General features: G+C 37.5%; 1 protein-coding gene across 3 annotated transcripts in view; it reads right to left on the bottom strand.

The window, feature by feature from the left end:
* Nucleotides 1-230: 230 nt before the first annotated feature.
* SLC12A1 (solute carrier family 12 member 1) overlaps nt 231-13,534 on the bottom strand; it is a 97,647-nt gene continuing 84,343 nt past the window's right edge. For 2 of the 3 annotated variants that reach the window (XM_008956839.5, XM_003831481.5), the window contains exons 24-27: nt 12,171-12,257; nt 4,718-4,853; nt 2,608-2,675; nt 231-1,559 (exon numbers count right to left, since the gene is read on the bottom strand). In XM_008956839.5, coding sequence (XP_008955087.4) covers nt 1,424-1,559; nt 2,608-2,675; nt 4,718-4,853; nt 12,171-12,257 — 427 coding nt within the window. In that variant the 3' untranslated portion in view covers nt 231-1,423. The remainder of the gene's footprint in view (nt 1,560-2,607; nt 2,676-4,717; nt 4,854-12,170; nt 12,258-13,534) is intronic. The other variant, XM_034938723.4, reaches the window with a different exon arrangement.

Here is a 13,534-nt window from a genome sequence, read left to right as displayed (position 1 = left end):
CTGGATTTGGAATAGGAATATCCAGCTGCCTAAGCTTTGCTGATGGTCTCCCTTATTCTCTGGTCATCCTTCTGAGCAGAGAGGCTGGGTTAGGAAGTCCTGATCTTGAATCCTAGCTTTAAGCAGCTGCAGATGAGGTCACTGACTGAAATATTCAGGCTCACATCTGATACACCATTGCACCACAATTTTAGTGACTGAAAGTAAAAACATGACCTAGGCCAAAGCAATTGAATTTGAGTGCTTTTATTTCAGGTTCATATTTTCCCATATATGTTTTCAGTTAGAATGAACAGTCAAAACATGTCAAGGAGAAAAATCAAGCCATTCATCAGAAAAACAATATTTTCATTGGTTTGTCAATGTGATTATGTATTATAGGTATACTAACAAAAATGAAAAAAATCAGTATCTGTATATTCCAAATTTTACAAGTTTTTCAACTTCACATTTTAATTATTCTTTTAAATCCATACAATCACTATAGAAAGTAACTAAATATATGATTCAGGATATATTTCTTAATAATGGTTTGAAAATTTGTAGCACTTAGTTTTCAAGTAGTCATCTATAAAGATTTCATCTGTACTAACCATTTAATTAGAAAAAAATATGCAAAGTAATGCCGTGATGGAAATTTCAAAATATTTGATAGGGAGTACAATTAAAGTTTATATATTGAGAATAGAATATATTTCATTTTATTGGAGTATATGGTGTCTTCTAATCTAGTTAATATACTTTTCAGGCAGCAGCAAATTTAAGCCATATGTTATCAATGATTGCTCAGATCACTTTAAGTATATAATCTGTTACATTAAATAACCTTATTTAGGTAACTGCTTTGAATATTTTGTAGACTCAACTACTTCTTAAAGTTTTGAGTTACTGATTTTTAAATCTGCTTTGTAGGTATAAGCCTCTGAGGGGGCCAAGCATAATTATGTTCCCCAGCCTATTGGTCTTTTCCTTTGATAACCACCCGTGGTTACTATGCCAGCCTGTCAATAAGCATTTATTGAGATCCTGCTGTGGGGCTGAGACCTATACCAGGGCTGAGAAGCAAACACTCAAAACAAAAAATTAAGAAACAAAAGGTTAAGTTTGTCTGGAGAAGTTTACAATCACATTCGTGGTTTTTATGAGCATAAGCCAACATGAGTTTCCTTGATTTTCTTGTTTATCAACAGCAGTGACAAAAATGTTTTTCTAGGGATAACATTGGCTTTGACAACCCCTTAAGCTGAGAAGAGAAAAAAAAGCTTGCATTAACTGATAAAAATTATGCAATGTATGTAGAATCTGGTAGGATCATCTCCAGAGGTTTGCATATCCATAGATCAGATTTACAACATAAAGTACTGGAACATGTTTCTTAATTATGCATTACATTAAGTTAAAATGTATTCCAATCTTTCATGTTTTAAGAGTAAAATGTCAAGACATTTTTGTGATTTCCTCTAACTAGTAAGACAGGTGGGAGGTTCTTTGTGAGGATTTCCAACCAAGCCATATACAACAAATCCGATATGGATCCCTTTCTTGCCACGGGAAGGCTCCTAATGACATGAAGGAAAAATTTAAAAATGAAAGTGAAAATTACTATAGGTAGTAACGGCACTAGTATTTCTGAGCTATTTAATAACTGGCAGCCTTAATTTTTACGCCACCCCAAGATGAAAGCACCAAAATTATTTTTACTGTAGATAGCAAACTGATGTATTTTTCAGGTAATACTATCTATAAACCAGAAAAACAGGCTTAGGTATTGTAAAGACAAAACAAAAATGTACGTTTTCACTTTCCTTTAAATAGGGAATTTGATCAGCTAATACCTACCCCCCTTTTTGGTGTAAATGATTTTTCAAATAATTTAAATATCTTATATTTGGGAAAAACCTCAGAAACCACCTATTGGAACCCTACCACCCAATCCAGCAGACCATTCTACAATGTCTTTGATGGATAGTTTTCCAGTCTACACTACGTGAAGATATATTTATCTTTATACATAGGAGTCAATTCATGAGGTATAAATGTGAAGTCATTAGAGATTTTCTTGTTTAAATACCAACCTTTAAGTAAACAAACATACATTTTCAGTAGACGCAACCCTAACATTTGTAAGGCTAGAGCATAAAGAGTGAAAATGGAAATGGCTCTGCCTTTTTCTCCTACCCTGGCCTCTTCCTACAGTACAGGGAGCCTCATGAACCTGCCATGGGCACAGTGGCTCAGGGACATCCACTCAGGGAAGGGGCCCGTGAGCTGTGGTCGCTGACTTGTGGCTGTTAGGCAGAGAAATCCAGGGTCTCAGATTCCTGGAGCGTGGTCTTACTAGATGGGCACACGCCTCTTCATAAGGCATGGTGGACAGCAAGTCCAAGTGAGGCTCTCTGATGCTCATGGGCCGGAGGGGTCAAGGTCTCAGAGTGGCACTTACCTTCCTTCACTGTCTAAGGATCCCACGTGTTCCACCCCCCCCTCAAAAAAAACACAAAAACAAAACAAAATTCCCACCTGAAGAGTCCCAAGCTTTTAAATGGATTAACCCATTAACCCTAAGATTTATTTCTAATGTTCTTCAATGCTTGCAATGATACTTACAGGACAATGAGATTAGCAGCTCTGGAGTGCTCCTGTAAGAGTTCATTCAGTCGAACTTGGCGGTAACTCTGTGGGCAACATTCAGATTTGTTGAGTACAGTTCTACCAGAATTATGAATGAGAATTTATTTTCTTAAATCATGAACAAGCAGAAAATCTCATCTTAAAAAATGTATAAAAATTACAATTACTTTTTCAGGCTTAGAAACTTATGGTGTTTTAAAACCTCATGAGAAATTTTAGAAATATAAAGAATAAGACACAGTACAAAGATTTTCATTGTGCTATAGTGGCTTATTAAATTCTAGGGAGAGGGGAAGCAAACAACATAGATAACACTAAAAAGAAGGTGTTTTCTCCTACCCTGGCCTCTTCCTACACTACAAGGAGCCTCATGAACCTGCCATGGGCACAGTGGCATATGCCCATGCCCATGCACAGTAGAATGGCCAGTTTGAGGCAATAGGTTTTCTGTTAAAAAAGAAACCGATTGAATCTTGATACCAATTTGATACTCTAAGAACATAAATTATATTCTAGTCTGCCTTTCTTTAAGCTCTCTGAATATTCTGTAAGCAGAGGGGGCTTTCAATTAAAAAGCCACCAAAAGACTCACTTGGAAAAATAACCACTTTGCAGTGATGAGAGTAATATTTTTTATTGTATTTCACTGGTTCAGAAACCAAGGCTCAGATGCATGATTTGCTCAATTATATGAAAAATCTTGGTCAGAACCGGGCAGTTTGTTACACACAGACTTTATAATTCTAGTTCAGTCTCTTTTTTTTCACTAAATCTAAAAGGCTTTTAGCGTTTCTTGCTCGAATTTTTTCAAGTTCAGCTCCTAATGTGGCTTATGTAGGGCATGGTGGGCAGTCAGTCCAAGCGAGGCTCTCTGAAGCTCGTGGGCCCCAGGGGTCAGGGTCTCAGGGTGGCCCTTATCTTCCTTCACTGTCCAAAATCCCACATGTTCCAGTAAAACAAAATCCTACCTGAAGAGCCTTTAAATTGATTAACCCATTTATCCTAAGATTTCTCTCTCTCTCTCTCTTTTTTTTTTAAAACAGGGTTTCACTCCTATCATCCAGACTAGAGTACAGTGGCACGAGCTCAGCTCACCTCTGCCCCCTGGGCTCAAGTGATCCTCCTGCCTTCGCCTCCCAAGTAGCTGGGACCACACACATGCTACCTCACCAGGCTAATTTTTGTATTTTTTTGTAGAGGTGGGGTTTTGCTCTGTTAACCAAGCTGGCCCTGAACTCCTGGGCTCAAGCAGTCCTCCCGCCTTAGCCTCCCAAAGTTCTGGGATTACAGGTGTGAGCCACTGCACCCGGCCCTAAGATTTCTTTCTAACATGTGTAAATGCCTGCAATTATACTTAAAGTACAATGAGATTAGCAGCGCTTGAGTGCTCCTGTGAAAACACTCAAGATTTTGTAGTTTAGAAGTTCTTGTGGTCCCTTTTCATTTCCGTCCAATCCAGATGTCAATTCTTCTACCTAGTTGTTGACCCCCTGCCCTTCGCATTATTCTCATTATCACCAACTTCATTTGGCTCAGGACAGAAGGCACAGATGGGAGCATCTTACTGGGCTTTCTAGAAAGGCTCACCATTTTACATCCATCTTACAATGTGTGCTGGATCCAGCTTCCATATTCATTGTTCCAGTCACATCATATGTTTCTTCAGATGCCTTTATAAGTTTTTCATAGCCATCTCTTCATCAGGTTAAAAGTATTTCTTATTGTGTTAAATTGTGAGTCAATCTAACTTTATCAACTTTGCACACATATTGACTCAAATTATTTTAGGCTGATGAGTCTGTCTCCTGCTCTTTAAAATTAAATTTGAAAGGAGACTTCACAATATGTACCAGTAACCTATTTTTTAACTTTTAAAATATAATTGACCTTATGGGAAAAAATGAAACAGTTTTCTAAATAATTGTATCCAGTAAACGATTGAAAAGCACTTGAAAAATGCAGAAAGCTTGGATCTTGAATAATGACATTTGATAATAAATATATTGCTTCATTGTCTTTAAATCAACTACTGTTTCCTTTTTCAGCTAGTTAGACAGCAAAAAAATTAAGAAAGACAAATCCTTACCTTTTCCTTGACTGCTTCCAGTTCTGCATCTGTAATTTTCCACGGAGTTTCTCTTTTTAATTTCTCAGCAGTTGTTAAATCTTTGCAGCTTTCATGGAGACGATATGGTTCAATCATCTCTTCAAAGACTTTCCAGCTAAAATTTGAATTATAAAGGAGGCCTCACAGTGGGAAACTAACTCATTATTTCACAGATACTCCAGGTATGACTGGCTCTGCTGGCTGTGGAATCAGAGCTGAATATCATGCAAATCTTTTAAGAATTATCTTTGCAGGGAATTTACTGTGAGTAAAACCATGGCTACAGTACTCCCTCCCTACCCCAGAAAAGGCCTTAGAGTGTTCGAGGCCTTGTTAGCCTATTAGGTATTAGATCTTCAATATTAACACACATACGCATACATACTTACAATATTAACACATATACACATAGGTAGTAATTGTTCTGCAAAGACATTTTCTGCATAGTGTAGTCGAAGACATAGTTGTAATGTAGATACTTTACCACACAAATGAGTTTCCACTTGCTTATTGTACAGACTCTATGGGAGACATTTATCAATTAATGTAGGAAATGGATATGGCTACCCTCATCCTTAGTCCACATGGCAACTCCCACTCATGGCAGGAGGCCACGGGCAGGTAGGAGGAGAACAGCAAGGGCTCCCACAAGTTTAATGATTGTAGAACAATTTGGACGTTTTCTGCAAATAATGCTCCCCTTGTCCTTTTGTTGTTTGATGTTGCTGTCTGAGATTTTCAAATGAGTATTATTCAGGTTCATGTTAGGAGAAAGAACAAAAATCAATAATGTTTTAATGCCTAAAAATCTGAGGCTATGTTAGAACATTTAAAAAGAAATTGCTGAGGAGAAAACTAGCAGCTAAGAGGTATAGAACATTTTAAAAATTACTTATAAGAACCTCATAAGATTTATTTTTAAAAACAATGACACAAAGTAAAACTTATAATTTATGGCAGTAGTTGTCTCTAGTATGCTACTTTAAGATGATCTCAAGTATGAACAATTTCTTTGGTTTTATATAATGTAGCTTAGTTATAATTTAGTAATTTTAGAATGAATAATAATTAGAATTGATATGCTGTTAAGTCAAGAAATGAAAATATGAAGTAATGAGTTCAATTATCTCACCAACTGGCCTGATTTAGGATTTGCAGATAAAAGTGCAGAGATTACAAAGGAGCAGGATTGTCCCTACTAGTGAGCCTTTGTTAAGAGACTGAAAAGATACTTAATGCATTAGGCTTCTATTGCATTAACTTATTTAGAAAGGTAGGCAAAGACAGGGAAAGAATAAGACTGATAGGCCCTATTATTCTTTCAACTTTTGTTTCCTATTTCAACAGTGTCGTGCCTTTAGAGACCTCTAGGAGTGGTCATTACTATGGAAAGGTGCTGGCTTTGGAGAGTAGGGTCTGGGTTCTCACTCCATCTCTTGCATTGTCCTCCTTGACCTGGATATTCTAGGCTATAAAAGGGGAGTAACAATGGCTGCTAGAAGGGGAGTAACAATGGCTGCTAGAAACTGGCTTGAGAGTCACTGTGAGTATTTGGGTGACAGTGCTCTGAAAAGCATGCAGTGCCTTGGAAAGGCAAGATATTTACTTTACTCAGCAGCCACAGGGTTGAGATTAGCAATGGAGAGGCTTTCTGTTTAAGCTCTTCGTATACTTATTTTGATCAGGATGAGAGTTTCTTTGCAGCTCAGCCCAAATCCTTGTTAGAAAGCACAGTACAAAAATAGTTTCCTAAGAAATAGAAGGTGGAGTAGAGGTTGCTGGTTGTCTCCCCAGTATCTGTACTGTGTTTTCCTCATTGTACTTTCAGTGGGAATGACTCCATGCCAGTGTCAGCCAATCAGCACAACTCTATGTCTTCTTCCAGAGTAATTGGCCAGGTGAGCACATAACACAGGTAAACTTGAACCAATAAGCACCCACAACTATGCTGACCACAGTAATGTCTCAGTGGCTTAGGTTAGTGAAACCTGAAAGGAGCCCTGGACCCTGAGCTCAGTAATTTGGGAAGAGACAAACTTTCTCTCCTACGGAACATACATGAGCGAGTAGATAGTCCTGGTTGCAATTGACAGTCATCTTGTTTTTATAAGTGAAATCAACTTTGATAGATGATTTTATTAAAAAAAAGTAAAGTAGGGAGACTGAAAGAGAATCAGTCCTTGATTACAAAATTAACCTAGATCAAGCTTACCCTGCAATCCAAAATATGATTTTATTTTTAAGTTATATGTGAAAGTAATTCCTATTGTCTAAATCGCTGTGAGTTAAGTTTTCTTTTACTTGCAATTGAAACATGCTAAGTGACACAGGGGGTGATAACGGGGCTGTATTTGCCCATTTTTGTCTTTGCACTCTTACTGCTCCTTCTCTGTGTTCATCTTTGATTGGTCTATCCTTTGGATCATCTCTGAGCTGGCCATTTTTCATTCTCTTTGCTAGAGGATCCTGACGTAGCTCAAGATTTCTATTTTGAATCTCATTAAATCTGATTTTTTTCTTTATAAGTACTTTTAATTGACTATAGAATAAGCCAAGTGTTACATGCTATTAAATATAAATAAGAATTCAATTTTTAAAATTAACTGCTGCCTTCCTCATCCTTGTTCCTCATAATAAAGTTTAAAAATTTTTAAATTGCATAATATTTTCCCCCTAAGTCCACATAAAATTTCTTCTCTCAAAGTAATGTACCAACTGTTTCTGGGACTACTCTAGCATCTTTAAACTAAATTACCTACTTAATTGCTTCTAGTTTCTCTTCGATTTCCATATAAAGATTGTTGTCTTTTTGTCCTATGACTTTTAATTCAGTCTATACAATAAAAAATAGAATTTGAGCACAAGAGCTTTTCAGTTTCTCCTGGGTCAATTATTTTCTCATTAACTTTGCTTTTGTACTCCCTTTAACCCTTGCCCTACCATGTTTATAGATAATGTTTCTATGATAAAATTCCTCCATCAAGACTTACTGATGTTTTATGGGTAGTCAAAAGATTTATTAAAGGCAATTTGAGGGCATTTAAAATTAGCCTCCAACATGGAAATCATTGACAAACTATTTTTGACATTGTGTATCACCCGGCAACCAAGAAAGAATAGTGAGTGATCAGGGGATAGTTGTTAACAGTAGGTAAGGGCTGCCCGGCCAAGGTCCAAGTGGGAGCTGAAATTGAGCCAGTGTTCTATTCTCTAAGCCTTAGCCCCTGGGTCTGGGGCTGCATCAGCCCAGAGGAAGAGTTCTCTTTCTCTGATTAGACCATCCAGAGGAGTTGCCTTAATTAAGGTATTACAAATGTGCCAGACGCGCTACTAGTGGCCATCCGTGAGATTTATTGAATGACCATACTGTCTTCTACATTAGGGTTACTCTCAGGTATTGGAACAGCCATTGCCAACATCAGATATGGACTGTTTTATAAGGTAATATGGCATCACTATGGTAGGAGGCTGAAGAGAGGAGGATGGCTCTTCCAGCACACTCCTGGTGGCCTCCTGTTTCGTCAGCAGGGTATATTGGCCACAAGGATTCTTTTATTTCAGTAAGAATGGATTTTTTTTCCCTGCATTTTCCTTAATACCTTGAAACAACAGAGAGAAAATCTCCAAAATTTTGAAAACTAATTTATTTCCTGACAAAAAAATTAATTCTCTTTATTCCAGGATAATGAGGACATGTGACAAATACCAAATTAACATGGTGGACATCAGAAGAGGACATCTTGGGACAAAGGTCAGAGTAGTAAGAAGAAAAGTGTCCAGACTATGAAAAGTATTCAAAGAATAAAGAGGCTTGGTTAATGGAAGAGGTACATCAGCCTCCTCAGCAACAGGACAGAAAGGATGGCTATGCAGGGTGGTGACCATGGCAGCTGGATAGAGACTATTATGAAAGAAGGGGAAGGAAACAAGGACTTGGGTTGAGAAAATCAGATTGACAAGTAAAGAGACAAAGAAATATAGGGACAAATTAATCAGCAAACATTGATAATGCTTAGCTAAGGATAAGACCAACAACAGCAAGGAGAATTTGGCTACAAGAAGTGGGTGAGGCCAGGTGTGGTGGCTCATGCCTGTAATTCCAGCACTTTGGGAAGCCAAGGTGGCAGGATCAATTAAGCCCAGGGGTTTGAGACCAGTCAGGGCAACATAGCGAGACTTTTCTTTACAAAAAAAAAAAAAAAAGCTGGGTATAGGGGCTCATGCCTGTAGACCTAGCTACTCAAGAGGCTGAGGCAGGAGGATCTCTTGAGCCCAGGAGTTAGAGGCTGCAATGAGCTATGATTGTACCACCTGCAACCTAGCCTAGACGACAGAGTGAGACCCTGTCTTAAAAATAAATAAATAAATAAATAAATAAATAAATAAATAAATTAAAAAGAAGTGGGTGGATAATTCATGCCCAGCATTAAGCTAGGGCTTATAGGAAATCCTAAGTCAGTAGAAGACACAGTGACTACCCACTAGACAACAGAAAATGGCCCTATCTTGCAGAGCACTGGCCAGCTATGCCCTATTGCTAAGTGGCATGTACTAAGGAATTGTTGGACTTGCTGTTGTGAAAGATGATGTATTTCTACCAATTAGAGCCATATGATGAGCTTGTTTGATTATATCACTGCAAATGCCAAAATGCAATGACATAGAGAATGGAAGTTCTTTGAATAAAAAGTGGAAGGCTACCAGAGATTATTGTATGACAACCCAGTTCATATCAGAATGTTAATTCCATTTATCAATGAAAATTATATGTTCTTAATTTTTCTTATGTATTTACAACTGTAGAAATATAAAAATGTAAGGCAGTAGAGTATGATGTAAAGAAATATCACAAAGTAATTATCAGTTTAACACTGTCGATTATAGCTTTCTGATCACAGTTAATGTATTTTTCTTTTCTTCTTCTTTTTTTTTTTTTTTTTTTGAGATGTAGTCTTGCTCTGTCGCCCAGGCTGAGGTGCAGTGGTGCGATCTCGGCTCACTGCAACCTCTGTCTCCCAGGTCCAAGCGATTCTCCTGCCTCAGCTTCCAGAGCAGTTGGGACTACAGGCACCCACCACTATACCCGGCTAATTTTTGAATTTTTAGTTAGAGACGGGGTTTCACCGTGTTGGTCAGGCTGATCTCAAACTCCTCACTTCAGCTGATCTGCTGCCTCAGCCTCCCAAAGTGCTGGGATTACAGGCGTGAGTCACAGTGCTTGGCTCCTTTTTCTTTTTTTCTTTTTCTTTTCTTTTTTTTTTTTTTTGAGATAGGGTCTCACTCTGTCACCCAGGCTGCAGTGCAGTGGGGTGATCATGGCTCACTGCAGCCTTGACTTTCTAGGTTCACATGATCTCCTGCCTCAGCCTCCTGAGTATCTAGGACTACAGGCATACACCACGAAGCCTGGCAAATTTTTGCTATTTTTTGGGGTCTTGCTATGTTGCCTAGGCTGCTCTGGAACTCCTGGGCTCAAGCGATCCTCCCGTCTTGACCTCTCAAAGTGCTGAGGTTACAGGCGTGAGCCACAGTGCCTTGCAGTTAAGGTGTTTTGTAAAGCCATTTTAACTGACCCATTTCCTTGGAAGGATCATGAATAACCTCAAAGAATATGAAATTCAAGTTTGTTTGATCAGTAGGAATGCATCTTAAATTGGAATAATTTTCAGTTAGTTATTAAGCTCATATAGAATAGCAATAAATCAAAGGAAGGAAAGAGGTAAGAAGCCTTGAAAACTGTGGAATTACAATCCATCAAGAAGTACAAAAGGAAGAAGAAATGATGGTCAACAGAAAAGGGGAGAGATCTGACAGAACCGTGATAATCTAAGCCATTCCAGGACCTTCACATCCCTCTGTATGATTCCTCTTGGAGGCCCCACTCCACATGAAATCAAATGTATTATATTACATCTGAATGCAACAGAAAATATGATTTTAGACTATAAATAATTGAAGACATTTTATAATTGTTAAATGATAACTCTAAATATTTAATTTAATTTATAATTGGCCATGGTTTTTAAACAATCTTCTTGCACCCTTGCAAACTACTGTGAAGATCTAACCTACAACTGTTTTCAAGTATCAGTGTTGCCAGGTGCGATGGCTCATGCCTGTAATCCCAGCACTTTGGGAGGCTAAGGCGGGCAGATGGCTTAAGCTCAGGGGCTTGAGACCAGCCTGGGCAACATGGCAGCCTGTCTCTACCAAAAAATTAGCCAGGTGTGGTGGCATGTGCTTGTGGTCCCAGCTATCTAGGAGGCTGAGATGGGAGAATGACCTGAGCCCAGGAGGCAGAGGTTGTTGTGAGCTGAGATTGCACTGCTACACTCCAGCCTGGGTGACAGAGTGAGACCCTGTCTCAAAAAAAACCCCACAAAACCCCCAAAAATATCATTGTTATAAGCTGAATGCTTGTGTCCCCCCACCCAAATTCATGTGTCGAAGCCCTAACTTCCAGGTGATAGTATTTGGAGGTGAAGCCTTTGGGTGGTAATTAGGTTTAGATGATTTCATGAGGGTAGGTTCCCTATTTTAGGATTAGTGCCCTTATAGGAAGAGAAAGAGACAGCAGAATTCTTTCCACCATGTGAGGACATAGCAAGGAGGCGGCCATCTACATACCAGGAAGAGGGCCCTCAAAGGGAACTGAGTGATTTAGCACCTTGAACTGGGACTTCCCAGAACTTCGCCAGAACTGTGAGAAATAAATGTCTGTTGTTTAATCCACCCAGTCCATCGCATTTTGGTATAGCAGCCTGAGCTAACTAAGACACTAATGGAGTTGATAAATATAACAATTAATGAGGATTAAAATAATGTCACATTTTGAAGATATTTAAATGATTACTTTTATTTTGTCATTTTCTTTTTTTTTTTATTTTGGAGCCAATACATTTCTTTTCCAGGCTTCAAATAGTTTTAGACGTCCCCCCAAAATTCACAGGCCTTCCCTGTTGGGCCTTTAGTGCCTAAAAGCTAAAGTGGCCCTTTAGAGTTGGTATTTCAGTGTGCCAAGAAGATACAAGCTATTTCCATATATTCTCCATCAGAGCTCCCCATCCAGGCTGCCCCACGAGTAACTCTGAGTAACAAAACTTGCCCTGATGGCTCCATTCAGAATAGTATGACCTTGCACTTCGTGCTGCTCTTGCCACCATAGAAACCAAGAACAGGAATGGCAATTCTAAAATACTAACTAATCTGTTTCAACAATTCTCCCTCTCAGGCTTGTCTTCACTGTAAAAGCTTTCCTTCCCTTTAGAATGTACTTGTTAGTTCCATGTCATGCTTATTTGAAGGCTCTTATTAGATCCTATCAAGAAGTCACTGCAGTAAATACATAACATTTTTACTGTTTGATAATCAACACAAAAGAGAATGAGAGAGTACCATGGGTAATCAATGGCTCTTGTTAAATATTTCATACCTCTCTTTGTTTGGCCTAATGTTGATGTCACCGATGATATGGATGTCTGCAAATTTTATCCTAAATTTGCTCAGAAGGGAAGCCATTCTGAAAATATAAAAGGAAAATATTTCATCATTGCATATTTAACTATTTTCAATCAAAGAGTTTTTTGTTTGAGTTAAGATATCAAAAGCAATCACGTCTTATTTCAGCTTAGCTTTCAGACAGAGGCTTTTTGGTTGGTGTTTGATTTTCATTACAGTACTTGATGAATGCATTAAGGGTGGACCAAGCTATTTCACTGAAGGCATAAAGAAACCCCTGTAGGTGCAGACACTGGCAACAGCCAATCCAACTCTGCATTTATGTCACAGGGAACAGAATGCAAATCTGTCCACATTTCTTATTATTTGAAAGACAGCAAGTCTTAATACTTATGGACTATTATATTGGTGATAATTTTTATAGAGTTACTGACAAGCTACTGACAAACAGTTATCATACAATATATCATAAGATGATAAATTATATGATTAATCATATATACAAACATATATCTAAATTATATAATATATAAACATATTATAACATTATAAACCATCATATATATTATAAAACCTCATATATATATATATATATATATATGGTTTTTTCCTGGCAACTGATAATTCTGATATAATTTCAAAGTTACAGAAAAGTTTTTAAGATAATACAAAGAATTCCCAAATTCACCAATTGTTTATATTTTGTCCCTTTTGATTTACCATTTTGTTTGTTTCTCTCTTTATATTTATCTATCTATTTACTTCTATCTCTATCTACCTATCTACTCTAATCTTTTAAAGTCAGTTGCAGATATTAGGCACCTTTACCCCTAAATTTTTCAGTGAGCAGTTCATAAGAACAAGGACAATCTCTTATATAAAGAGAGCACAATTTTTGAAATTGGAAAATTTAACATTGGTGCCATACTACCATCTAAGCCACAAAACATTTTCAAATTATACTAACTGTCCCAATAAAATATTGGCAGCTTTAAGAAATATAAAATATTATAGACATTATATTAGTTTCCATGTTAATATGATCCTCTTTAAGTATAATTAAATCTATATAATATTAGCATATAAATATCATATTGCTTTGATTGAAAAGACATATATGCATATATGCATAATATATATGCAGTCATACACCACATAAAAACATTCTGATCAATGACAGACTGCATATACGATGGTGGTCCCATAAGATTATAATGGAACTGAAAAATTCCTATCACCTAGTGATGTCATAGCTGTTGTAATGGCATAGCACAATACATTATTCACACATTTGTGATGATGCTGGTGTAAACAAACCAACTGCACTGCCAGTCATAT

Source organism: Pan paniscus, chromosome 16 (assembly GCF_029289425.2).
Source record: "Pan paniscus chromosome 16, NHGRI_mPanPan1-v2.0_pri, whole genome shotgun sequence".
NCBI classification, from domain to species: Eukaryota; Metazoa; Chordata; class Mammalia; order Primates; family Hominidae; genus Pan; species Pan paniscus.
Note: the sequence above shows the minus strand (reverse complement) of the source record. Positions and strands in the feature narration are given on the sequence as shown.